Source organism: Azolla caroliniana, unplaced genomic scaffold (genome assembly GCF_043228905.1).
Source record: "Azolla caroliniana isolate FFs.n. ecotype wild unplaced genomic scaffold, voAzoCaro1.0.p SCAF_18, whole genome shotgun sequence".
NCBI classification, from domain to species: Eukaryota; Viridiplantae; Streptophyta; class Polypodiopsida; order Salviniales; family Salviniaceae; genus Azolla; species Azolla caroliniana.
The window spans coordinates 3,286,997-3,314,757 of NW_028230453.1; the positions used below are offsets into that span (position 1 = coordinate 3,286,997).

Consider the following 27,761-nt stretch of genomic DNA (forward strand, 5'->3'; position numbering starts at 1 on the left):
TGTCAAATCTAGCAATCCGCAAAAATATTAATTATCTGAAGTGAAAGAAGAAACCTCATTGGATTAATCCCTAACATTATCGTGAAGATACATGTGTGTGTGTGTGTGTGTGTGAAACGTGAGCAAGACCACCTCGGACCTAAACCAAGGAGGGAGTATACTCAAGTTGTTTAGTTTGGAGTACTCATAGATTATAATTCCTGCGCTTGGTTCCTATTGGGGAAGTAAGAGTACTTTCGGTATTCTTGTGTATGTGTGTGTGACCTTTAAGTGAATAGGGTGCATATATGTGTTTATTTTTATAAGAATGTATTTGTAAATAATTTATATATGAAGGTATGTGTATTTATTTCATAGATATATTTATAAGTTGCGCTTTTGATGTGTTGCGTATAAATGTGTGATATTGGGCATATGGAATTTACGCATGTGCACGTGTGAAAGTAGAATTGTTTGTGTGCAAGCGAGCCCAAGGCAATCACGAGTATGTGTGAATGTTTCGAATAAAAGATAAATTATGTATAATTATGTGCAAATGAACATATGATTTTTCCATAAAAAATATGCTCCATTGGTATTAAAATTAACAATGCCAAAGGCAATCTACAAATTGTACATTATAGTTTCCACTCCATAAGTATATGTCGTAAAAAAAGGGACCAAATAAAGATGGCATTTGTTATGGCCTCTAAAAAACATCATGTTGCAGCCAACATTGGCTGAATGTGATTCCACATATACTGAAGCTCTTTAGTATACCCATATTCAACCTATAAACAAATTCCTGGTTGTCCAATAGCTGTTCCCGTTCCTTGGCCTTTAATTTTCCTTTGTGAATGTCCTTTTGTACCACTTAGGTAATACAAAACTGCTCTCTCCAATCAAGCCATTGAGGTAATCTGCTACTTCTTGGCCGTAGTCTTCTTCAAGCTGAAACTCAGAACAGCCATACATTGATTAGACCATAATCTCATCACAACCATTCTTCATTTAACCCACATCAGTCATGTCTCCGATTAACGTCATTGCCCAAAAACCCCAAAAATCTGTGATAAGAATAAAATCCGTCTAAAAATTCCTCACCCACTCGTGATGATTGGCTTCGACCCTCCCCACCATCTTCACTCATCCTCACCACAAATATTTCTTCCTTTAGTCGACATCAGCCATCTCACCGATTAACCTGGTTCCAATGTCCACGCATATCCTGTATAATCAACAAGAACTTAGGTTAAAACATGTCCTCACCCACTCCTGCACATTGGCTTCGACCCTCCCCACCATCTTCACTCATCCTTAACACAATAATTCTTCATTCAGTCGACATCAGCCATCTCACCAACTACCACGGTGGCAATGTCCACGCATATCCTGTATTGATCAACACAAAATTAATGTAAACATTTCCTCACCCACTCGTTATAGTCGGCTTCACCCTCCCCACCATCTTCACTCATCCTTAACACAGAAATTCTTCATACAGTCGACATCAGCCATCTCACCAATTAACACGGTGGCAATGTCCACGCATATCCTGTATTGATCAACACAAAATTAGTGTAAACATTTTCTCACCCACTCGTTATAGTCGGCTTCACCCTCCCCACCATCTTCACTCAACCTTATCACTTTCACACAGAAAATTTCTTCGTTCAATCCACATCAACCGTCTAGCCAATTATCGTCATGACCAATGTCCACGAAAAAACCTGTATCAATAACAAAACAGTTAATCTCAAAGTTTCCTCACTCATGATAGATGGCTTCGACCCCCCCGCCATCTTCCCTCATCCTTATCACAGAACAAGAAATTCTTCATTCAGTCCACGTCAGCCCTCTTGCCGATTAACATCTTGCACTGTTGACGAAAAACCTGTATTAAAAACAAAAATTAGTGTAAAAATTCCCCACCCACTCACGATTGTCGACTATGACCCCGCCACCATACCCCATCCTTTTCTCTTACACATTCTTCCTTCTTTCCACATCAGCCCTCTCGTCGATTAGCTTGTTGCCAATGTCCGTGGAAAACCTGTATTTACAACACAAAAACAGTTTACACTTTCCTCACGCACTCATCCTAAACGGCTGTGTTCAATATAAATGGCGCTGGTGGCGGAAACAACCATCGAGGTGGAACATAATTCCACTTTACATCTTCCCCTGTTGCATCCAAAAAAATAGGAATGGTTGACCAGACTCTTCTAAGTCGCTTTCTTTTCCGGTTAGGCCCATTTCCACAACCCTTATAGCTATCATATTCACCTTTAACTATATTTACCAATAATTCCCAGAAAGATTTAACTTGATCCACAACATTAGTATCTTCATCATTATATATTTTAGAACACCTTGCTTTCCAAATAATCCATAAGGCCAACGAGGAAATAAAGTTCCAAACATAACACCTAGAAAAGAACTTGACTCCCTGCAAGGAGCTATTCGTAACGTACACCTGAAAACTTTTCACATGTAAAGTCAATGATGAATTATGATAATGATAAAAAACAGTTTCTTGATCCAACGTACCCCAAAAGATTGTACCCCACGTGAATTTAGTAGCCCTATACTTACGACTTAAAAGCCTAAGAATACGAGCCCAAAAACATTTGGCCGTAACACATTCCCAAAAAGCATGATGTAATGTCTCATATGCCCAGCCACACCTACCACATGATCGATCAGGTATTGTTCCCCTCAATAAAGCTCCTACTGGCAATGCATAATGAATCATTAACCATCGAAAGTGCAATACCTTGTTCATACATTTAAGCGACCAAAGGTGTTTCCAAAACTTCAACATATATGTAGATGAGACATTACCTTCCTCCCAATATTTTTTTCCTGCCGGAATTGACTCTATCTCATTTAACAAAAACTTCCTACCCAGTGACACAGAATATGCAAAAAATGGAAGAACTTTCTCTTGCGTACTATCAGACATTGGTAACTTCCAACCATAATCTAATGGATCCCACTGCAAATCAACAATTGGTCTAGAATTTAAAACCCATATATGAGATGAATACTTAGCAATTAGTGGATTAGGATCTATAAATATCTTTTTTCCCAACCTAGCTATTACTCTCACTGGCAGCTGCCTGGCAGAAGACACAATTGAAGACTCCTCCTCCACTACCAACAACCTACCATTATCGCAAACTTCATAAAAGTAAAGGCTACCATTTTGAGTATACAGACGAGCTCCTATTAGTATATTTAATCTCGAAAACATACCATACCAATTCAAACAATGACCAAAACTCAAAGTTGGTAATGTTACCTGATACACCGTTGACACTTGAGTTATCATAATGTTTGCCCCTCTGAAATTAGACACCCTACTCTTTTGGTCTTGCACTGAAGTCTGCAGGAAAGCAATCCAATCCGCAACCGTACGAGCTGGTCCATTATCCATTGCAGCCCAAGATAACCTAGGTCGTAAACCTAAGACACATGCCGCTTCATCAGTAAACAAAGGATTCCATAACAACGGCTGACGCATTAATTGATGATATGTTTTTGGTGGCAAAAAAACCAGCGCTCGACGAATACTTTCCCATGCCCTTAGAATGCCATTAAAAAAACTAAAGGACCCAACTGTCGATTTAGACAGCGGAAAATCTGAATTAAAGAACCATCTAAGACTATCACGCCAATTACCACCAACCGATGGTTTTAATTTATATAAATGACACATCCAAAACTTTTTCCATAACTCTTGTCCAGGCAATAAACACCTAACAACATGTTTAACAAGTAATGCTTTACTTTGCATGAAAGGATCAATCAAACCTAAACCTCCTTTATGTTTGGGTTGTATAAGAACCGACCAAGCTACCTTTGCTATAGTATTGTGTACCGTATCATTTCCCCAAATAAAATTCCGTACTAGACGTTGAACTCTAAGCATAATGGACCTAGAAAACAACCATGTAGAGGCTATATACCAAACAGATGATAAAAGCACAGAATTAGCAACAACTACACGTCCAGCTAAGGATAACCTTTCCTTCTTCCAATATATTAGCTTATTTCTTAATGTTACCAATAAGGGCGCAATCATATCATCTACCTTTATTCCTAACCCTACTCTACATCCTAGGTACCTAATGGACTGTCCTTTCGGAATCCACGAGAAACCGGCGCTAGGCGCGTTAACTGGAGGGTTTCCCGAAGCCACCCAAAAACCTGATGACTTATCCCAATTGATCACTGCACCCGATGCATCTGCGAAGTCATCCACAGCTTTTTGAACCTGCACCAAATTAAATTGTGAGGCGTGAATATAAAGAGCTGTATCATAAGCAAACTCACTATCAACGCTAGCATCTGCAAATGGCAATGCTAGACCTTTTATATTAACCTGCTGAGAATTTAAATATACAGAAAACGCTTCAGATACTAATAAAAACAAAAAAGGAGCAAGTGGACATCCTTGTCTTACTGATCTTGAAATAGAGAAACGCCTACCAATATCCCCTGCAAATAAAACCGAACTATGTGCATTACGATATAATGCTGAAACTCCCCGTATCCAATTGTTTGGAAAACCCATCTTAAGCAAAGTCCCCTCCATGAAATTCCAGTCGACTCTGCCATAAGCTTTTTCGAAATCCAGAAATAACACTGCCAACTCTTGATTCTGTCCTTCAGCAAAAGCTACCATCTCCCAAAAAAGAATAATATTATCAAAAATACTTCGCTCTTGTATAAAACCTGTCTGAGAATCATGAATCAGTTCAGAAAGATAAGGTTGTAAACGTTTAGCTAACATTTTGGCTAATATCTTATAAATAATGTTTAACAAAGTAATTGGCCTCCAATGCTGAAGCTCCTCTAACTGACCACCGGCTTTGGGAATCATATAGATTAAACCATCATTCCATTCTTGGGGCATATATCCCGAATCTAAAACCTGTTGATAAGCTCTAGTTAGTCCCTCACCTATCAAATCCCAATATTGTAAATACCATTGGACACTCAACCCATCCAACCCAGGACAAACATCTTTTGCTAAGGACTTTGCTGCTTTAAAAACCTCTTGAGGACTTAGTGGTTGCAAAAGACGTTCGGAAAGTTGAACAGGCACTTTATGTTGAATTCTGGACCATATAATATCTCTTTTAGCTAAATCGCCAATAGAAAAGGATTGAGCCTTCAACAAATTATCATAATATTCAGAGGCTATTTGCCGCATCTGACTAGCATCATTGGTGAAAGAGCCATCTGGACATTTTAACTGGGAAATCCTAGCCGTAGACTTATGGAAATTATGCATTTTAAAAAACATTTTATTTACTTTATCTCCTGACTCTGCCCATTCAGATGCTATATTATGGTAAGTAAATTCTGCGGAAACCTTTTGTAATTCTAATATTTGGTTTCCTACTTGTATCACCCTAGACCTTATATAAGTCGAATACGGCCTTTTCTCTTGCAAATGTTGTAAGGACCTCAATCCCCTACGAAGTCTTCCTATTTTTGTGAAAGATGAGTGAACTACTTGTTTGGCCTTATAGTGGAAAAATTGTTGTATTTCCCTAATAGCATTTTGAACACTGGATACTGCACAATCATGCGAATAGACATACTTATTCCAAATATTATGTACAATACAAACACAATCTTGTCGCAGAAACACATGATTCGGAATTCGAAACCTAGAAGTTTTATATTGTTCCTGTAGAACTATAATTATACGAAGAGGTGCATGATCAGAAAAGGAAAATGAAGGTAAAATTCCAATGGAGCCTCCTTTGTCCCATATAAACTTATCGGCATAAAATCTATCTAACCTAGACAAATTAGTATGAACCTCACTTCTATTTGATCTGGAGTACTCTAAAGAATCCTGTAGCCTTACAAAGGAAGATACATGCCACACATCCATTAATCCTAAAGCAAAAATCAGTCGTTCCCATTCATATAATTCTGAACCAGCCACTGTTTGTGACGTTCCTCCTACCCTATCACTCACATCCTCTACCATATTAAAATCACCTGCAATTGCCCAATGATCCACAGTGGGTAACTGTGAAATTATGCTTTTCCACAGTATCATTCTATCTTTTGCATTATTCGGAGCATAAATATTCAATAAACCCCACTTCTTCAAACCTATTTGAAAAATTGCATATTGACCTCGACTACAGGACAAGACTCCATAATGTAAAAAATTGAGCAAACAGGTATCGTTTATTGCTATACATAGTCCAGCTTTCAGCCTATTAACCCCAAGTGCAGGCACCCAAAGCTGCCTCCATTTACCTGGCAACAAATTTCCATATTTCCGAATCCGTTGTTCATTTAAATGATGTTCTTGAATCAAAAGAACATCAATTCTACCTACCAAAGACTTCTTCAACTGACGACGGAAAACACTCCTTACTTTACCACAATTACTACCTCCTAAACCTCGAACATTCCATGATATAATATTTAACCTATCCATCATTCATATTGTTTCCCCCTATTCTCCTTTCGGCGAGTGCAACATCTCTACCCTTTCTTCCATCCTCTGAGGCTCGTAATTGTCTTCTATTAGACCATATGTCTTTCCCTATCAACTTATGTGACCGCACTGGCATGTGTTTATCTACCCTATCAGTAGACCTATCTACTCCAGTGAAGGCAACTACACAATTCATGTCAACATCGGCAATGTCTAGCTTACCCACTTCAGTTTGTTGAAAATCAGACAGGCTTAAAGGCTTATCCAAATGTTGTACATGATCAACAACCTGTTGTTTACCCTTATTTAGTTGATTATTAACTTTATTAACCAATTCCAAAGGTTGTACCTGTTCAATGACGTTCTTGGACTTTTGTGCCACCGTAGGTTGTACCATTTTAACATTACTCGCATCCTTTTCCACCTCCTTCAAAATTATGTCTTGCGACTTTTGTTCCACCCGCTCCTCTTTTGTGAAGTTTGGAATGACAAACCCCACCTCCTTTGTATTAATCCCCGCGTCTTTTTCCACCTCCTGCAAAGACTGATACGGATTAGCTTCAAGTACTAACATTGGATTAACCGTCGTCTTAGACGGTTTAAAAACATGTTTATTAGAAACTGTAAACCAGCCATCATAATTAACATCTGGTCGATTCGGTGGTTGGGCCTCCTTGTACGTACGACGCTTCTGACAATCTCGACCTAAATGACCAAATTGACGACACAAAAAACATTGATCAGGCAGTCCTTGATAATATACGTTTTGCACAACCGGTGGTTTGTTTAAAAGTAAATTTGGTAAGGATATAGTTGCCGGTAGACGAACGGATCTTGGTGCGATCAACCTAACAGCTGGTACCCCTCCCATTCTATCTGTCCCATGTGCCTGTCCATCACGCGTGGCAATCACCTTACCTAGCAAAGCCCCAATGCAAGGCAATACATTCCTCCACTCCTTCCTCAAACCGGGAAATATTGCGGTGAAAACCATGCTAGCCTCTTGATCCTTCGACTCCTGCCTCCTTAATCATTAATAGCTTGTTAACGGACTCCTCAGTCGCGAATTCCACATGATAACATCCGCGAGACATGAATTGAATGTCGAGAATGCTATCCGCTTCCTCCGAGAAAGCAGCGTACAATGTATGACGGAGTTCCGATCTATTCATTCGCGAGCCCTGAACCTGCACGACCAATGAAAAAACTTCCAATCTACTTACCTCAGCCAAAACAGTAGCCCTATCCTCCTCTGACAATGCAAGGCCGACTGACTCATCACACAGATGAGGCGAAAGTTGGGGGGGTGCACCGGACTCCCCTGCTCGCGTATAAGGTCCAGCCGCAGAAGAACTATGTGGCTGACCCGCAGTCGATCTCCTGCTCGTGGTAGGAGCACCTGTCGATGTGGTTGCGCTGCTCGCGCCACACACGACCTGCGTTTTCCCTGTTGTCTGCATATTCCCTATACACACACACAAGATTTTAACTGTTACCCATCATTAGGTATGTTCTTCGTACAATTAAATGAACATATGATTATGTGTTAATGTATAGGTTTTGATGTGAGTGAAAGCAGTGGTGGTGATGGCAGATGAGATATGATGGCCAACAACAAGAACAACCGACTTGGAGAAGATGTGCAAAGACAACAACATTGAAGGAAGCAATATGCGGCAACATACGACATCATGGCAGCAGCTAACAGAGTCAAAGGTAACCTTCAATCGAAGGCTAGAGTCGAAGGTAGCCTTTGACTTGAAGGTTACTTTGAGTTGATGGCTCAAATTTTGGAAAATAGTTGAAAGCTACAATGTTATCCTCTCCTCTTCAGGCATCGTCTGAAATTTTACGTATCTTCGTAAATTCTTGCACAAAGGTCAGAATCTGAGATATGAAATTTTTGTTGCGATCCTCGAAAAAAAAAATTATGTCAGCACGATGAGTTTCTCTGTGTGTTAACCTGGAATTCAAGCACCTGGCGCAAGAAAAATGTTGATCACCATGCCCAATCATTTGCATTTCTCTCATTCATCCTATCGATGTATGGTTTATTTCTAAACTAATGGTTGATCTCGTGTAGTTTATACAACATTCAAACCCCTAACTTTCCACTCTTCGTGTAAGCTCTTGTCAAATGCATTATATCTTTTTGTTATCTTTGAGTTTGTCTTGTTTCGAACCTTCTTTTTGTACTTCTGCCCTATTCAACAATCCTGTATGCATCCTTGTTCTAACTCATTTCCTCATGTGCGCTCCTCACATCACGACAACGTAATCATTAATACAAAAAAAAGTGCAATCAAAGCCACAAGCCACAAGCCACAAGCAATAAGTTTAAAACAATAGAATTAGTAAATGTTATGTTACTTTCAATTACAAAATAGCTTGTTGCTAGAAATGGAGACATATCAATGGTTAGATCAATGTTTATTATGAAAATTAGGATAAACGTGTCAATTTCTAAGGGTTTAAAGTTCACACAAATGTAGAAATTTCCTATTCATAACCAAGTCAAAATTACAAGGATTTGATATAGGTTTTCTTAGCACCATTGGTTTGAGCCATCGATTAGTAAACTAAATATTGTGAGTTTGAAATTTTGATATTAAGTCCACTATAAGGACTCTTCAATGGATATGGCATATTGTGAATCTACACAAACCTATTATGAAATTTTCGTAAGTGCCTAGGTAATTTGAGGGTAGAAAAAATGGCATGTTTCACATGGAGGGACTCAAGTGACAACTAATTGACAGGGATGCAATTTTCAATTTATATTGTGGGTCCACATGAGATTAGGCCTTTGCATTGATTTAAGTGGCATATGAAGGTTTTCCAAATCCCAACAAAGTTAAAACACATTACTTTTCCAATTGCCCTCGTAGACAACTAATAAGCGCGAACCATATATCCATGATCACTTCCTCTGGGGGGTTGTACCAGATATTGGAAGACCTTTAGGCAACGTGCTTTCCATACATACCACAGGGTGAAGCCCGCGATTAACATCCAAATTCCCAGGAACCTAGGGATGCAGAGTACAAGCCTCTCTCAAAACGGATCTTGACGATTTTGCCTCTCGTTCATACATAACACCAACTATCCGCATTGAAGGCGTCCGTCCACCTATCAACCGAGTGATCGATCCATGCCGCAACGCTCCACGATGTTGTTCCTTCCACTTCACATGCCGCAAGGAGGCGGGTCACTCTATCCCATACCTTTTGAGCTTGAGGGCAATCCCACAGACAGTGTCTCAAAGTCTCAATAGGTGAAGAGCAAAGTGGACAACCTATCGGGATGTGGTCACTACCTGTTAGAGACATAGACTAATGTAAGCATTAGATAAGGATAGAATATAGATAGAATCTCAAGGTTGTTAGGTATAGTACGGATACCAAACGTATTTAACATATTAATACCCGTATAATACCTCCCAATTTAAAAATACGTTAAATACGTTTTCTTAATATGTTAAATACTTATAAAATACGTAAAGTACGTAAAATACGTATTTTACGTATAGTACGTTAAATACTTCTAGAATTTGAAAATTATTTACCTTTCTAAAAAATATCTATAATATTTGTAAAAAACATCTATGTTTACACAATTTTGTGATGTACAATATAGTTCTACATCCTAAAATGCATATAAGACATTTGAACATTTCACATCCTAAAATACCTATAGTAATATGGATGTTGGCATTCCCTTATTCTATAAATCAGTGTAAGTGTGTATCGCGATGTTCTACTTCAAATTGTAATTATTTACAATTATGCCTTCATAGATTCAGGAATCGTCTACGATTATCACACTCATGATAGGTTTCTCTTTTCTTCGTTTTCTGCTTTTGCTTCTTCTTCTATCTTCTGCAATTATCACACTCAGGACAGGTTTATATCTTCTTTTCTCTCTTCTTCTTCTTCATCTTCTTCATCATCATCTCTTCTATTCTTCTTTCTTCCTTCCTTTGGCTTCTTTTTCACTAAAATCTTTTTTTTCTTTTGCTTTTTGTTAGTGTTTTACTTACATTTTCTTTATAAATACGTATTATACCTATTTTTTTATAAATACATTAAATACCGCATTGGACAACTGTACATGATATTTGACTGAACAACATTGAGGTATAGTATGTACTATACAAATGATGAGGTATTATACGTATTTAAACGTTAAATACAGGTACGTAAACAACCATGAGATAGATAGAAAGAAAGGAGAGAGAGAAAGAAGGGTGTCGATCCACCCGACCACCCCCGAGCGAAGGGATCAAGATGGACTCAAACCTCGATCAGCATCCCATACCACCGTCGTGGCGTCGAGTCGTACCTGGTGTTGGCGCACTGCTACAAGAGTTGACCCACCACAAGACAGAGTCTCGACGTAGTCAACAAGATGAGGAAATGAGGGTAGTTAGGCCTCTTATTTATAGTGATACCCAAGGCCCCCAGGCAAGTTCACACTTGGCCTAATGGGTTGTCTCAATCCCGAGGATTAAAAGTAATCATCCCCTTCTTGACACTCTTGTTTAACCCTCACACTTATCCACGTGTATAAAATACTATGGTAAATTCTGACCACGAGATATTATATGGTCATGCCCGTAACATACTCCCCCTCTTTAAAACATTGCACTCTTGCAATGGAAAGTTAGGGAAGTTAGTTTTGAGAGTACTTTCGCGTTCCTATGTGGCATCTTTTATTGATTTATCCATCCATTTTATTTTAAATTCTCGGATTTCTTTAGTACGTAATTTTTTTGTTTTAATATCAAGAATTCTTTCTGGTACATGTGGTTTAGAAGATAATTCTTCAGAAGTAACCAAAGTTTCAGTTGTAACTGTATTGTCGCCAGAACCTAGAAGTTCTTTTAGACGACTCACATGAAAAAACTGGATGAATTTCAACACCATCTGGAAGAGCGAGACGAGGATGATGACCCAATGCGTTTGAGGATTGGAAAAGGTCCACAAAACTGTGGGGCTAACTTAGCGCACTTACCCTTAGACAATGTCTTAGAATTATGAGGTACACGTAAAAATACCTTCAGTCCAGGTTTGAATACACGAGGTTGCCTATTATGATCGGCATTAAAACATGCTCTATCTTGAGCTGTTTTTATATTATCTCGTGCAATATGCAACATATCTTGCATATCCCGAAGAAAGTTTTGCATACTTCGCAACTCATCATGATGTATATTAACATCAATCGGGGCTCGTGGCTGAAAACCATACATCAACATAAAAGGATTATATCCTGTCGACGTATGCTTGGAGTTGTTATAAGCAAACTCCAAAATTGGGAGATAACGTTCCCATTTTGTTGGTTTTGCACCAACGTATGCACGAAGCATGTCCTCAATAATTTGATTTACTGGTTCTATTTGTCCATCGGATTGAGGATGATCCATGGAGCTCATGCTCAACGTAGTTTCTAACTTCTTAAAGACTTGCGTCCAGAAGTCACTAGTAAATTTTGGATCTCGATCACTCACAATATCCATCGGTAACCCATAAAAACAAAATAACTCGTCAACAAATTGGTAAGCCAATTCAGGAGTTGTTACCGTGGTTTTAGTAGCAATAAATTTGGCCATTTTAGTTAGTCTATCAACCACAACCCAGATGGCATCATGACCTTTTTGGGTGCGAGGAAGGCTAACAATAAAATCCATGGATATACTTTCCCACTTATTATTGGGAATGTCCAAGGGATGTAAAAGTCCTGCAGCTTTAAGTCGCTCGGCTTTGTTAACCTGACATTGGTGACATTTAGTCACATACCTATGTATGTCAGGGCGCATCTTTGGCAATAGAATTGAGTGGAGATGAGAACGAGTGTATGATGTAATCCAGGGTGCCCTGATGAGAGTGCATCATGGCATTAAAAAAGAATCCTCTTTTTGACCTCGGGTAAATTTGGAACACAAACCTTCCCATTATGGTAGAGCAGACCGTTAGCAATGTGGAAGTATTCCTTTGAGGATGTGGTGGTGTCTGTTCCAAACTCAACTCTTGCCTAGTATTTTGCGAAATAACAATCATCATGATACTTTCCTCGAAGGTGATAATAAAGATCTGATGTTATTTCAGTGAAGCTAAGCATGTTAACTTAAGGGATGCGATTTAGTGCACCAACAACAGTGTTCATGGAACCTTTACGATATCGTATGGAAAAATCAAAGTCCTGGATGAGATTAGCCCATCGTGCCTTACGACCTTTCAGGTCTGGTTGGTCACAAAAATATTTCCAGGACTCATGGTCCGTAGTTACCACAAAGTGATTTCCATAAAGATAATGGCGTCATGTTTTGAGCGCATGTATAACTGCAAATAATTCCTTTTCTTGAACGGTATACCGACATTGAGCAGAATCAAGTTTCTTACTCTCGAATGCTATTGGTTTACCATCTTGATATAAGACAACACCTATAACATAATCGCTTGCATCGATTTCAACCTCAAAAAGTTTTGATGGATCGGGTAAAAGAAGTGATGGAGCCTTGCACACTAGGTCCTTAAGTTCCTTAAAAGCGAGGTCTAGTGTAGCATTCCAGACAATAGGTTTTGTAGACTTACGCGTTTGACCTTTTAGAAGATCAATAAACGACGTAGTCAATTGGGAGTAATTACTAAGGGATTTTCACAAAAACCCGACAAAACCAAGGAATGATCGAACTTCTCGAATATTCCGAAGAGTGGGCCAAAGCTTGATTTTCTCGATGCGAGAAGGATCAATTTCAACTCCTCATTCGGTTATGAGATGTCCAAGATAAGTAAGTGATTTCTTGAAGAACTCACATTTTGAGATCTTCGCATAAAACTGTTTGTCACGCAATGTTTATAAAACAAAGCGGACATGTTTAGCATGTTCTTTTAATGTACGGCTATAAACTAAAATATCATCCAAGAAAATAACGACAGATTTTCCAAGTTGTTCTCGGAAAATGTCATTCATTTCTTGTTGAAATGTACCCGGAGCATTGGTCAAACCAAAAGGCATAACCAAAAACTCATAATGGCCATAGCGTGTACGAAATGTCGTTTTAGGAACATCGTCCTCACTTATACGAATTTGATAGTAGCCAGTACGTAGATCAAGTTTCGTAAAATACCGAGCTCCCTAGAGACGGTCAATTAGATCATCAGCCTGAGGCAATGGAGACAAATTCTTGATCGTCACTTTATTCAAGCGTCGGTAATTAATACACATACACCATATGCCCTCTTTCTTTTTAACCAAGAGAACTGGTGCACCTCATAGAGATTTACTATAACGTATATAACCCATTCGTAAATAGTCCTTGAGTTGCTTAGATACCTCATCCTCTTCGGATCGACTTAAGCGATAAGGAGGTATACCTATTGGTGCAACGCCAGGTACAATATCTATACGATGGTCTATATTACGTTTAGGAGGTAACCCATCTGGTAGTTCACTCGGAAAAACATCACAAAAATCATTTAAGTTTTCATCAAGTTGTTGTTGTTCAAAATATGTTAATTGAACCGAGACATTATCGATATTGTAAACGTCAATGTCCGGATCAAGTACACAATAAAATAGAGTAGAACAAGACAACTTGAATATTGATGGACACGAGGAAACAATCGAGAGGGATTGTTTTTTGACACATTGAATAAAATGAGTACAATCGTTCAGTACAAAAGTTATTGAATGATGAACCCAAACAATAGATAAAGAAGAGTTTTTATTATAAAACCAGGGATAACCTAGTATTACATCAGTGGTACAAAGATTCATTACATGGAAGTCTACTTCCTCTATATAAGTATCAATAGAAATTCCTAATGAATGAATCACCCCGTTGATGTATTGTACTCTTCCATCAACCAAGTGCACCGTGTAGGTGTGATCACTTACGGTGGGCTGGATTCCCCATATCTGAACCAAACGATCATTGACAAAGTTGTGTGAGCTTCCCGAATCAAATAAAAATTGTACGAGACATCCATTGATATACCCGTTTGCACGTAGTAAATCATTGGGACCCAATACATAGTGAGGGAAAGAACATTGACAATTACTTAAATGATGTGTATAGACCTAAAGGACATTAGGAATCTGACCTTTATGGTCTGCAGCTTTAGCTTTGTTGTCGTGCTCTTTTTGTTGGAGCTTTCGACATTGCTCTTTGGTATGACCCTTCTTTTTGCAGAATACACAAAAAGGATGTTGTCGCTTACAATCCCGATCCATGAATTCGTTGGGTGTCTTGCGTTTCCCAGCGAATTGCGACTGCTTAGTCCCGGGCACTTCGTTGGGTTTGTTGTGGTCCTTATTCGAAGTGCGTTGATAGCGAAGAACTATTTCAATGGCCTCTTCGAAGGATTTTGGATCCTTATCATGCACTATCTAATGATAGTCCGAATTGGGGATGCCATTGACAAAACAATTAACCAATTGTCCCCTTCTAGACCCGATTTTTGGATTTGGGTTCTAGCATGGTGGACATAGTCTTCTAGCGAAGAAAATTTCCTGTTAGAGAGGTTCATTAAAGCTTGAGTTGCCTTGGTTCGAGAGGGAGGTTGTAGAATTTGGCCCTTAAAAACCGTGACAAAATCTGTCCAGGTATCGGGCAATTTCCCCAAAGTACGAAGCCCACGCCACCAGGAGGCGGCCTTACCCCCTAGTTCTCAGCCGACATATGCAATCTTTGTACTATCTGGCGTGGGATAGAGCTCAAAATGAGACTCCCATCGGCCCAGCCACGTGCAGATTGCTTCTTCGGTTCTTTCCTTTTTTTCTCTCATAAATGGCTTAGCGACAAATGATAGTTTACCCTATCGCTCATCAGGTCTATTAGTCTCAGGTTGTAAAGTAATGACACGTGCCTCAAGAGCACTTTGAGATTGCCGAAGTTCGGTCATCTGTTGAGCAGTGAAACTAATGTATTGGGTTATTTGCGAAAAATACATCTCAATGGACATTTGTCCAGGAGGATTTCCTTGAGTTCCTTCCGCTTGAGCGGATGACATCGAGTCATTATTTTGAGCCATTAAATGATTATTTCTGGAAAAGAAATAGGATAAGGTCAGAGAGATAGTCATAACATCATGTCGTGATGTAAACATATCATGGGCAAACATTAATCGATATCATGATCTCACGTCAATACCCCTCTAGACGTATGAGATGAGGTTCAAGATCAGGTTACTATGGTAACACAAAGGTGTTTTAAAAACCATGGGGGTGACAAATTCATGGCTTTCCCTAATCTCTATATCGATTTTTTCATGGAGACTCCCCGAGGCTCAACCATGTATGTTCGCGTCATGAATAGTTTATACACGAAAAAAATGTTAACAATAAACTATGTTTCGGTGCCCACATATGTGGTTTCGGCTCTTTAAGTCCTATTACGAGGACCCGGAAGTGCACTTAGACCTCAAGTCTAAACATGTGTTATAGTCATATGTATCAACGATGTTGTATGGTCTTGATCATATTTGAACTCGAGACCTTGAGAACAAATACATTAAACACTTGAGCCAACCAAGTAGATTGTTCTTCTTTGAATGTTTAATGTTTCATGCGTGTAAGAGATATGCAAGGCATTTGCCCATATATGTTTTTTTAAAAGAAACATATATGTCTAGAGTCCTTATTTCCCCCTCGTTTACCACAAAATATGTTGGTACGTTACCTAACCTCAAGTCTTGTAATTACAATGGCATACGCCAAAGTGCAACCTAATGGTCAAGCCAAATGAGCCCTCTTTTCGTAGTAGGCCCACGTGGCCCATCACATGGTCACGTCATTACGAATATCTCTCGTAAGAATGATCTCATGGTGGCATCGTATCCATGTAATGAGGGAGGGATGTTGGATATGTGTGTCATAGGAGCAACCTCACATGAAGTGGGTCAAGCCCTACGTACTCAACATCATTATGGCTATAGGCATTTCTTTATGTAACGAAATATCGAAGTCACCAACGGGGATTTCAACAATAAAAAATTGTTGAAAAAAGGGATGGTGACAATGCTATTCTCACAAAAATGTGAGGACGGCTACCAGGATCCTTTCCCCGAAAAGGAAAACATTCGATTTAAAATCACGTAATAACTTATATACACATATGTATATTATCACATATATACAATCAACTACGTATACATGTGACCACATATGCCTATATTAAACAAATCGTTATATTTAATAGCCAAAAATGACATAATCGAGATATATACCTCTACACACACGAGATATCCAGAAATAAGGGTTAATCGTAATATGCAATTGAGGTATTGACCTCTTATGCATACGAGACCAAACACATATCATTTACAACGAATCAAGGTATTGACCTCATACGCAAACGTAACATATGTTTGTGAACGTAATACACAATTGAGGTATTAACCTCGTGCGCATACGACACTCATCACATATTCAATATATGTCAAATGAGGTATTGACCTCATACACATATGTAAACGTTTTATACAACCAATGAATTATCACTACAACATCATTGAATTAATGAAAAAAATCTACATATTAACCATACACATGATTAGATTGGGAAAAGAAAGAATAGAAAAAACAAGAAAGATTACCGAAGTTCCTTTGTTAATCCTTGTCTGCATGAAGGTCGACCGCACATAGATCGATCGCCATCAATCAAGAACAAAAAAGAAACATTAGAAAATGAGCTCTGATACCAATTGTTAGAGACATAGACTAATGTAAGCATTAGATAAGGATAGAATATAGATAGATAGATAAAACGGAGGAGAGAAAGAAGGGTGCCGATCCACCCGATCACCCCCGAGCGAAGGGATCGAGATGGACTCGAGCCTCGATCGGCTTCCCATACCACTGTCGTGGCGTCGAGTCGTACCTGGTGCTGGCGCGCTCGCTACAAGAGTTGATCCACCACAAGACAGAGTCTCGACGTAGTTAACAAGATGATGAAATGAGGGTAGCTAGGCCTCTTATTTATAATGATACCCAAGGCCCCCAAGCAAGTTCACACTTGTCCTAATGGGTTGTCTCAATCCCGAGGATTAAAAGTAATCCTCCCCTTCTTTACACTCTCATTTAACCCTCACACTTATCCACGAGTATAGAATACTACGGTAAATTTTGACCACGAGATATTATATGGTCATGCCCGTAACACTACCTGTTTGCGCTTCTGAAAGAAATGGCGGAACACACCCATGGTGACACGAGGAAGTGCCCTGAGGTGGAATTACCAGCCCCCACGCTGCCTGTTTCCTACTCACCCTCCCTTCGTTGTAGGCCCAGGAGTCGGCTAGTACTGGACGACATGGAAGGGCACCGCTTTTAGCTATAGGTATCTACTTACATTAAGTAGTCAGTTCGAAAGACTATGTACGTAATCTCATTTTCTTGAACTTGGTCGGAGGGTAACTCCCCGAATTGTGTATAAGCCTCCTTGTATAGTCTCTTTGTAATAATCCTTCCTAACTAATGGGAAAGTAGCTTCATTTTGGAAAAAAAAACACATAACTTTTTGTCACATCATAGCATAAATATGCTTTAGAAACATAAAATTTCGAATCATCATAAGCGACACACAACACACGTGGAATTGAATGGCAATGTGACCTACACAAGTTTGGTTGTGCTTTAGGATCAGGATGAATTTTCTATTGAACACTTGAACAGCTCGTGTAACCACATATATGTGTGATTCATTCATTAGCACGATGTCCACTCATTCATTCATAATAGAATTACTAGATGTTATGTTACTTTCAAATACATACAAAATAGCTTGTTGCCAAAAATGGACACATATATGTGGTTACAAGAGCTGTTAAAGGATCAATGTTTATTGTGAAGATTAAGATAAACAACATGTTGATTTCGTTTAGGTGTTAAACGATCACAAGCGCTTGTACAACGAGAATGCACAGGAATCCGGGCAACAAGCAAACAAGTAATTTTTCAATACTAGAAGAAAGCAAACAATGAAGACATGGAAAAAGCATGAGCATGTACTAAGAAGAAGATATATAATGAGAAGAAGAAGACACATCATACAACATGTCACAACACAACTATATTTTCTCATAATATCTCACTACATATATTATAAATTATAATCATAGATTGACACATGCATGATATTCGTAATATCAAGCGTTTTGCAAAATAAATTTACATAATAACAATTAATTAATTCACTAAAACAAGAACAATCACTCAATTATAGATTATAAAAGTGTGATTAGTGTAAAGTCTTCTTTTTATTGTCAAATAAAAAAAGCGAGAGTTTATGAACCTTTTTTTTTTCTTCCAAAATGAAGCTACTTTCCCATTAGTTAGGAAGGATTATTACAAAGAGACTTTACAAGGAGGCTTATACATAGATCGGGGAATTTCCCTCCAATCAAGTTCAAGAAAATGAGACTAGTTACATCACCTTTCGGACTGACTACTTAATGTGAGTACCTATAGCTAAAAACAATGCCCTTCAATGATGGCTAGTAGGAGACAACTCCTGGGGTCGACAGTGAAGGGAGGGTGGTAAGTGAGTCGGAAACAGCCAGCATGGGGGCTAGTAGTTCCACCTCGGGCCATTTCCTCCTTGTGTCACCATAGGCGTGTTCCGCCATTTCTGCCAAAAGCGCAAACGGGCAATAACCACGTCATTGGAATGGCTGCAAACCTAATATTTTTATTAGGTTTAACCTAATATTTTTTATATCTATTATAAAAATATAATTAATGTCAAGCCCACTTTTTAACGTTAGATAAAAATATCCAAAATTTTTGGGAGAGTAAAAAGTGGGGAATTAATGAACCTTTATTTTATTTTTAAATAAAACGAATACTTTTTTACTCTATTATAGAAATATTATTAATATCAAGTTCCCTTTTTATTGACAAGTTCCCTTTTTTATACCTAGGAGACTAAAAAGGAGGGAGTTTATGAACTCTCTTTTTTTATTTTTACAAACACAATTTTATGCATCCGGATATGTATTCGTCGTGTGCATTCATGGGAGAGGATAATTTAGAAAATTGAAAGTATAAGTAGTCCACAGCATAGAAACAAAAAACAAAAACTTGTGTAAGTAAATACAACGACGTTATTACTGTGCATCATGCAATTTCAATTGGCATTTCACGAAAATATATGCTTCAAATACTAACTAGTAATGGATCTAGCTTCACATCTTAATGTGTGATAAAACATTGTTGTATGTGGTCAACACTAAATGCACGTATAGTCCATCAAGAGGTTAGAAAAACACAATTTATTATATTAGTGTAAAGTTCACTTTCAAAACATTTTAGTCACTTGAGCTCATTAAACTTTTCATTTTTTTAAGTCGCGTTTTGTGGGGTTTCAAATTGTTCAGCATCTTCCGAAAAGCGTGCATTTTTTTCAATCATTGTAATCCCTTGTTTGGTTTTAAAGACTAATGGCCTCTTGAAAAATGCTAATATATTTGAGTTTCTTGCTTCCTTTCAACAACATAGTTATCTTAAAACCATGGCACACGCGGGCTACCATGCAAATACGTTACAGACTTGGACTACATTCAAGTTCACTTAAGATGAGTACCAATAATCAATAGATTTATGTTTTTTGAAGGATTTCCGTGCAAGCCTAGGATTTGCTTTGTTGTATCTAATGTATAAGATATTATGGGGGGTAAGTCATCCATGACGTGTATCTATTATGTTTTGACATAGCCTACCTACTTCCTACATTTTGACAACAAAAATGCTATCTATGTCATGGGGGAAACGAGAAGTCGAACACGTCTGTTGGAGTCCATTTTCCAAGGGGTACATGGCTCTCCATCAACACCAATATGTTATTCAGGTTAATAGCGGGACGAGTGCAAGATTTGACATGCACGATGTATTCAAGTTAAGAGTGGGGACGAATGCAAGCATTGACATGCTAGATGTTGAATGGAGCCAGACGACTCAATGTTTTATTTAGAGGAGTTATGAAGATTATAAAAAAAGAAGTCAAGGGGTTTTGATGGAGTCAGGTGGTTGCAAAAGTCAGTGCCGTCCATCAATAGGTCATGGAGTATGTGACAAATTGCATCCGACTCAACTCACACACTCTCTCATGTGCCAAATTTGGTCTTAAAAGACGTTAATATATAGGTATATAGATATATAGATATATATATCTTTCTTTTCTCTAGGTGTCTTTCTCTTTGTCACATGTATCATGATAATTCACATTCTTTATCGCGAGAGCACCACCTTGCGATTTGCATGGAGGACCCCGCACGAAGGAAGAAGAAAGACAAGACAGACCAACATCCTTTACAGGAGCAGAATTGATGTAGAATATGTATTAATGTATGTATTATACATAGATATATATATATATATATATACATATATATATATATATATAATTGAGACGAGGAGAAAATTTTAAGTGCCTTAAACAAGAGATTTTCTATACAGAGAAACAGAGCATGTGGACATGAACACGTTTGCAGCTCCCTTATCACATAACATACATACATAAGCAATATGCAACAGAGCTACATATATATATATATATATATATATCATATATGTATATATGTATATGTAAGACGAAGAAAAGAAAAGAAAAAGATAGACTGACAGACTGATTCCCTCTCTTTCTCCTGCTTCCTCCCTCCCTCATCCATCCATCCATGGCCAAATCCTCCCCGTATGTGCAAGAAGAGTGTAGCAACAACGGTGGAATTGCGGTTGATCACATCAATGGCAATCATGCATTCCACAGCGATAGCAGTGATAAGAAGAATTATAAGAGAAGCTCTGTTGTGGCTCGCTTGATCGATGCTTTCGAGAGAGCTGTGATTTGGTCTTTCTACCCTGATGCTTCTAAACCTCTCCACTTCCTTCAAGGCAACTTTGCACCTGTTCCTGAGCAGAAAGCTCCCACGCCTTACCTCCCTGTCACTGGAACCATACCGGTACATCTTTCTTTAGAACTGTTTAGCTTAAGCTCTATTTTCTTTTCTTTTTACTTTCGATGAATGGGTAAATACCCCATTTTTGTTGTAAACCAATTGTCTCATGGGCCAATTTTGGTCTTAGAAGACGTTAATATATCTTTCTCTCTCTCTATGTAATCCTTTGTTTTCTTTGTATTATTCATTTTATTTTCAATTTATCCGAAGTCTGCCGTCATGGTCTATTCTTGTCTCAATATGCTCTCTTTTTGCAGCATTGTTTTTCAAGTTTCATCATGCTTTTCTGTTTTGTTTTGTTTTGCATGGCCTCAATCCTCTGTCCATGTTTCATCATGTTTTGGTGTATGTCCTAAGTATGTTCTGTGCTGTAAACTTTACTTCGTAACGCTCTGTATCCGTCCAACGCTGGTTTTGAATCATAAGTTTACCTCCTCATGCATGCATGTGTCTCCCTTGTTTACGCATATCGTATCATGTCTCTATTCTAACTTCTAGCATGTGTTATGTCCATAAATCCTAAAGATATTTGCTGTCTTTTGGCTGCATCTCCCTAAAGATATTTGCTTCAACAATGTTTACTTCATCACAGTCAATAATGTCCTATCTCTGTTTTGATTTAATTTTCTTTGGGTCTTATATCGCCTCATTGCAAAAGGTCCTACTTTGGAAATCTCCTTTCTTGTTAATTTGTTTTTTTCCTTTAAAGAGCTGCTTGAATGGTGAATTTGTCCGCATTGGACCCAACCCAAAGCACAAGCCTACCGCAGGATATCATTGGTATAACCTACTCTAGTCAGTCATAGTTTATGTTGAAAAAGGGCCATGGTTTTACAACTGATTGGAACCCTTTTTGCAGGTTTGATGGAGATGGGTATGCACCAATGCTTTCTTTTTCTCATTATTAGTACTTATATATGCCCTGAACGGGCAAATAGCTCATGCGTCGTGCTCATATGTTATTATGTATTGCAATTTATCATTTGAAAGAATGATGCATGGCTTAAAGATGAAGGATGGAAAAGCTGTATATGTCTGTCGGTATGTTGAGACATCTCGATTGAAGCAAGAAGACTACCATGGAGCTGCCAAATTCCTCAAGGTAAGGAATCAATACATGATTTCATTCACATTTCTTATGACAATATAACTGACTGGTATCTGACATCCACTTACACTGATTATTTATCTGGAGATCGGAGACATGAAAGGAATGTTCGGGGCCTTGGCAGGAATGATTTTCTCCCTACGGTGCAAATGGAAGGTGATAGATATTTCTCAAGGAATGAGCGTAGGTAACAGTCCATTTCATATACCCATGTATAAACTTGGTCTTTTGTTTCTGTGCATTTTTCCATGTTTGTATATTATATTAGCTCTACCTAACATTGTAATAAAAGAACTTTCATGTGGGATCTTATTTCATCATGTTTCAGGCAATACTGCAATGGTATATCACGATGGGAGAGTTTTGGCTCTTAATGAAGCTGACAAGCCATGTAAAATCTTTTAGTTTTCCTTTTCCGCCCTACACAAAAGGGAGGAGTTAAATCTTTTACTCCTAGAGATAAAATTTAATTTGCCTTGTAGATGTTATAAAAGTTTTGGAGGATGGAGACCTTCAAACAATTGGGCTTATGGACTACGAAAAGCGGTTAACACATCCATTCACGGCCCACCCAAAAGTCGATCCAGTTACAGGTACTTTGTGGAAGAATACCATGAAGTCTTAATTGTCACGAGTGCTTGAACTAGGCATTTAATAAGATCACATTGGAGATATATTTGGGTATTGCCATGAGAATGCAAGTTATGATTTTACCATGTATCACATTAAATTACAGGTTTTGATCTATGGGAGTTTAAAAGATGATATTTAGTCATTTAATGTAAATTAATTGCATAGAAGAATTCCCCAACCCCCCATCATTTTTCAAGGTAAACTGTTGATTTTCCAATGCATATAGCTGTGGGGCATGTATTTTCACGGAGCTCACAGTTCCTGGTTCTCCAATCAGTTGACCTGCAATGATACCATGTTATGCTTTCTTCATCTTATCTCAGGGGAGTTGTTCACATTTGGCTACCAGTTTCAACCTCCGTATTGTACCTATAGAGTGGTATCAAAAGATGGGGTTATGCAAGATGAAGTCACTATCACAATGTCAGGACCGATAATGATGCACGACTTTGCCATTACAGAACAATACGCCATATTCATGGATATGCCTCTATATTTCAAACCAAAGGTGAAAATATACTTCTTTATTTGATCTAGTCATTCAACACATTTCTGCCATTCTCCTTTTCTATGTGTCTGTATATGTATTTTGGCTCAAAACTATGGGAAGTTTTGTCAATGATAATGATGCAGGCAATGATGAAAGGAAATTCGATATTCGAGTTTGATGGTTCAAAACCTGTAAGGATAGGAATTCTTCCACGGTATGCCAAAAATGAATCTGCAATCAAGTGGTTTGAATTGCCCACATGCTATGTATTTCATAATGGTAAATTATTCATCTCCTTTAGACTTGAGATTTCAATATTGCTTTTACTCACCTATCATGCATCGATGCATGTTTCTCATATATTTCGTGTTGATATTTTTGGCTCTTTGCAATTCTTTTACTACGTGCCACCAAGATTGGGATATAGATCACCAAAGAAATATGCTAAATTCTCTAGTCTCGCGTACCATAAACTCAGGGTATAAAAGACAACTGATTAAAATTAGAAAGGTTTACTGGTTTTCCACAAGAAAATGGGAACTTTGATTGTTGGCTAGATGGTTTTAAAATATATGATGCTATTCTAGGAACATTTACTTTTACATGAAAAGAGTGGCATTTGATTTTTTGTTTAGGTCAAGATGATTTTAAAATCTCTGATGCTCATGAGAAATCAGTATCTATATAGAGAGAATAATCCATAAGATTTGACATTGTGGAATTCATTGTGGATCAAATTCAGTCAATGCGTGGGAAGAAGGTGACGATGATGTGGTTCTATACACGTGCCGCATTGCAGAGGTTGATTTAGAAGTTGCTGGGGGCCCCATCAAGGAGAGCTTTAAACCATCTATCAACCAACTGTAAGTGTTTTAATGTTGCAAAGCACAAACTTTATCATTACACTGTCATGTTTATACATTTGAATTGTAGAACCTTATTAAGATAAGTTTGTGAATCTATATCTGAAAATCTCTGATATGATGAATAAAGGAAATGTTTTTCACATAATGCTTTGTCTCTTAATGTATTGTTGACTGATGTATTTAATGTTTCTCTAGTTTGTTTTAGGTTGATTTTACTACTTATATATCAAACAGATCTAGGTTTCAATCAAAACCAATACTATTTATTCTGCCTGATTTGTAGATATGAGATGAGGTTTAATATGAAGACAGGCCAGGCATCACAAAAACAACTATCTTTGGCATCGGTCGACTTCCCTCGTGTGAACGAGAAGTACATAGGGAGGTAATTAGAAGTATATTTGTTTACAAGGAGAGATGTGAGGAGACATATGCGAGCAGTGCAAGTTTGAAGGCTCTTATTTGTATTATTGACTCCAGAAAGCAACAATTTGCATATTGCACTATGTTTGAAGATAATGTGAAACTGAAGGGCCTTGCCAAATTCAACCTTTGGAAGGAGCCGCAACTGGAAGGAAAAGAGAAAATTGAAGTGGGTGGGAATGTGGAAGGTGTGATTTTGTTTGGACCCGGAAGATATGGATCCGAAGCTGTGTTCATACCACGATCTGAGGATGCCTCTAATGACGAAGATGATGGTTACCTTATCTGTTTTGTGCACGATGAAACAACTGGGTATGGAACAGTGCTGCTTAAGAATGAATGGACTTATTTTTATGTTCTATTTTAGATATATAGCAAATGCAATAGTGAGTATGACAAACTCTCCTACATTGTAACAAACTCCGTTTTCTATGTTGTGGGATTTTGTGTAGGTCCTCTTGTGCTCATATCTATGATGCAAAAACTATGGTATCAGAACCGGTCGGTATTATTCAAATACCACATAGAGTTCCCTATGGATTCCATGCCTTCTTTGTCAGTGAGGTGAGCTATCTGTAAATGTGCACATGGTTTCTACATAACTGAGGAATCTAGTGTACAGTGTACATATTTGCAGCCATTATTTCTGTAAGGTTGTGTGATACAATATAATAACCAAAAACTCTTCTTTGTTTCTTTTCAGGAACAACTGCAATCACAAAAGTGACATGGCAAAGTTGTGCATTCTATTAATGATAAGTGTATCATACGTGAAGACAATGTTAGGACGGGTCCTATACCTAATCTTTTAGGGGAGAAAAACCCCATACATATTTACCTGTATTTTTTCTTGCCTTGGGTAATGAATACTTGGATGAAATAAAATAGTGGTGCAAGAACATGCGGATTGACTTTTGAAGCTAAATAATTATGGTCCACCATACAAAAAAGAAGAGGTGGTGGTTAATCCAATTCTTTCCGAAAGGAAAAAATGGGCGCACTTGATAAAAAAGGATTTTTAGTACATATATCTCTTTGATTTGTCATCAAGGAACATACATTTATGTCAATTGTTTCTTGAATGACTCTTGATGTAATTAAACCAAACAATACTATATTTTAATCATATGTTATTTCAATTTTCTTCATATGAACATAATGGATTTTACCAAAGCCTTGATGACTTTTACAGTACTTGTTAAGACATTATCACGAATGCAAGTATTTCTCACTATTGCTTACTAGTGTGTTAGTAATCAGGTCCATATGTGTAATTTTATATATACATGCATTCAAAGTGTTTACAGCAACAAATTGATAGTCATGCTTCAAATTTAAACAATGTAATCATTATTGCAATAATAATCACTCACTAATAATGGCTTGCTAAGGTATTGCCAGAAAAATTTCCACACAAACCAAAAGCCAAATTTTAAGTGTCCCAAGTAAAATATGATCAGTAATTTGTTGTTGATTGGTTAATTTACTACAGCTACCAACAATGGTGTGTGTAAGCTATTTTATGCTGAGGATCTGCATGCATTATAAAGAACATGAATATTCATCAATTAACTAGTTATAAAGTTTTGCAAAAGTGAGTGAATGTATTTTTAATTTGAACTAGGAGAACATTATATTTAATGTCAATAGCATTTACTACCATTCAAGATGCTTTCACTTTGGTTGAATATTCATGTATATAGCATTTACTACCATTGACAACATTTCATATTGTACTCTACTACTAAATACAAATTTTCATTTATATTTAATATGGGAACTATCTGATCATGTGGAATGGCAATATGACATTGCATTGTGATCACTTTTAAGTTTTAACAGCAGTGATCACATTTATGTTCAAGAGTCCCCAATTTGGGATCACTCATGTGATGATGGATAGTTAAAAACTAAAATAAGAAATGGATCAACCCACATTTGCTTCTTCACTTGTAACGATGTGGTTTTTTTTCCAAAGAAGAATATACTCCATTAGTTAAAACGACATACAATACACAACTTTAGACATTACCTACTTCCATATGGGCTACATCACTTATTTATCTTACACTAAATAGCCCACATGTTTGTTCTCCATGATTGTTGTGTCATTCACGCCCCTCTATCATCTAATGGGAGGGGGGAACAACCATCTCGGTACTACGTACTGCCATCGTATATCCACTCCAATTTCTGCAGCCATCGGTGTAGTACACCATCGTTTTCTGAAATTTTGTAACGATGTGGTTTTGTGACTCAAGGAGTTTGACAAGTGCAAATAGCATTGTATCCTTATAAAAATACATTTTAATTTTTACTTTTGCTACATTTTGTGTGCAAATAATTTGTTATATTGTCTTTATGTAGTAACTATTGTAGTGCATTTTGTGATTATGGATGAGCGGTTTGTCAAATATCTGTCACTTATAGGTAGTATTATGGCTAGGGATTTGCACAAGGGTTTATTTTCATAATGTCAATGCTAGTGAACAACGTCTAGAACAACATTTTAGGAAATGGTAGTATATTGAGTGGAAGTTGGGTTTTTTCTTTAGCTATTTTCTCCTTGGGCATCCATATGAAGATGTTTGTATTGTATATTATGATGCTGTATTTTTGAAAACCCAAATCACTTTTTTATGTGTTTCTTTTTCTACTTCACAAAAAAATTATGGATCTATTACCAACCAACCAAGGGCCTATTTGTGAACATGCCAAACCAAAAATTTTGCTCACCTTGTCATCATATTGCCGCCATGGAAGACATGAGTATAAAAGATATATTATATTAAGTGCTAGCCTTGATGATTAGAAGTCAAACTTTCATGTC

The 27,761-nt window shown here is 37.7% G+C and overlaps 1 protein-coding gene across 2 annotated transcripts in view; it reads left to right on the forward strand.

The window, feature by feature from the left end:
- Positions 1-26,104, forward strand: part of CCD1 (carotenoid cleavage dioxygenase 1) — a 35,756-nt gene extending 9,652 nt beyond the window's left edge. The window contains exons 1-14 of one of the 2 annotated variants that reach the window (XM_087333877.1): positions 21,115-21,414; positions 22,121-22,191; positions 22,271-22,285; positions 22,402-22,513; positions 22,607-22,706; positions 22,848-22,910; positions 23,002-23,112; positions 23,476-23,660; positions 23,786-23,921; positions 24,385-24,505; positions 24,792-24,893; positions 24,989-25,243; positions 25,384-25,495; positions 25,635-26,104. In XM_087333877.1, coding sequence (XP_087190003.1) covers positions 21,130-21,414; positions 22,121-22,191; positions 22,271-22,285; positions 22,402-22,513; positions 22,607-22,706; positions 22,848-22,910; positions 23,002-23,112; positions 23,476-23,660; positions 23,786-23,921; positions 24,385-24,505; positions 24,792-24,893; positions 24,989-25,243; positions 25,384-25,495; positions 25,635-25,658 — 1,692 coding nt within the window. In that variant the 5' untranslated portion in view covers positions 21,115-21,129 and the 3' untranslated portion in view covers positions 25,659-26,104. Of the gene's footprint in view, positions 1-21,114; positions 21,415-22,120; positions 22,192-22,270; positions 22,286-22,401; positions 22,514-22,606; positions 22,707-22,847; positions 22,911-23,001; positions 23,113-23,475; positions 23,661-23,785; positions 23,922-24,384; positions 24,506-24,791; positions 24,894-24,988; positions 25,244-25,383; positions 25,496-25,634 lie in introns of those variants that run through there. The other variant, XM_087333878.1, reaches the window with a different exon arrangement.
- The last annotated feature ends 1,657 nt before the right edge of the window (positions 26,105-27,761 follow it).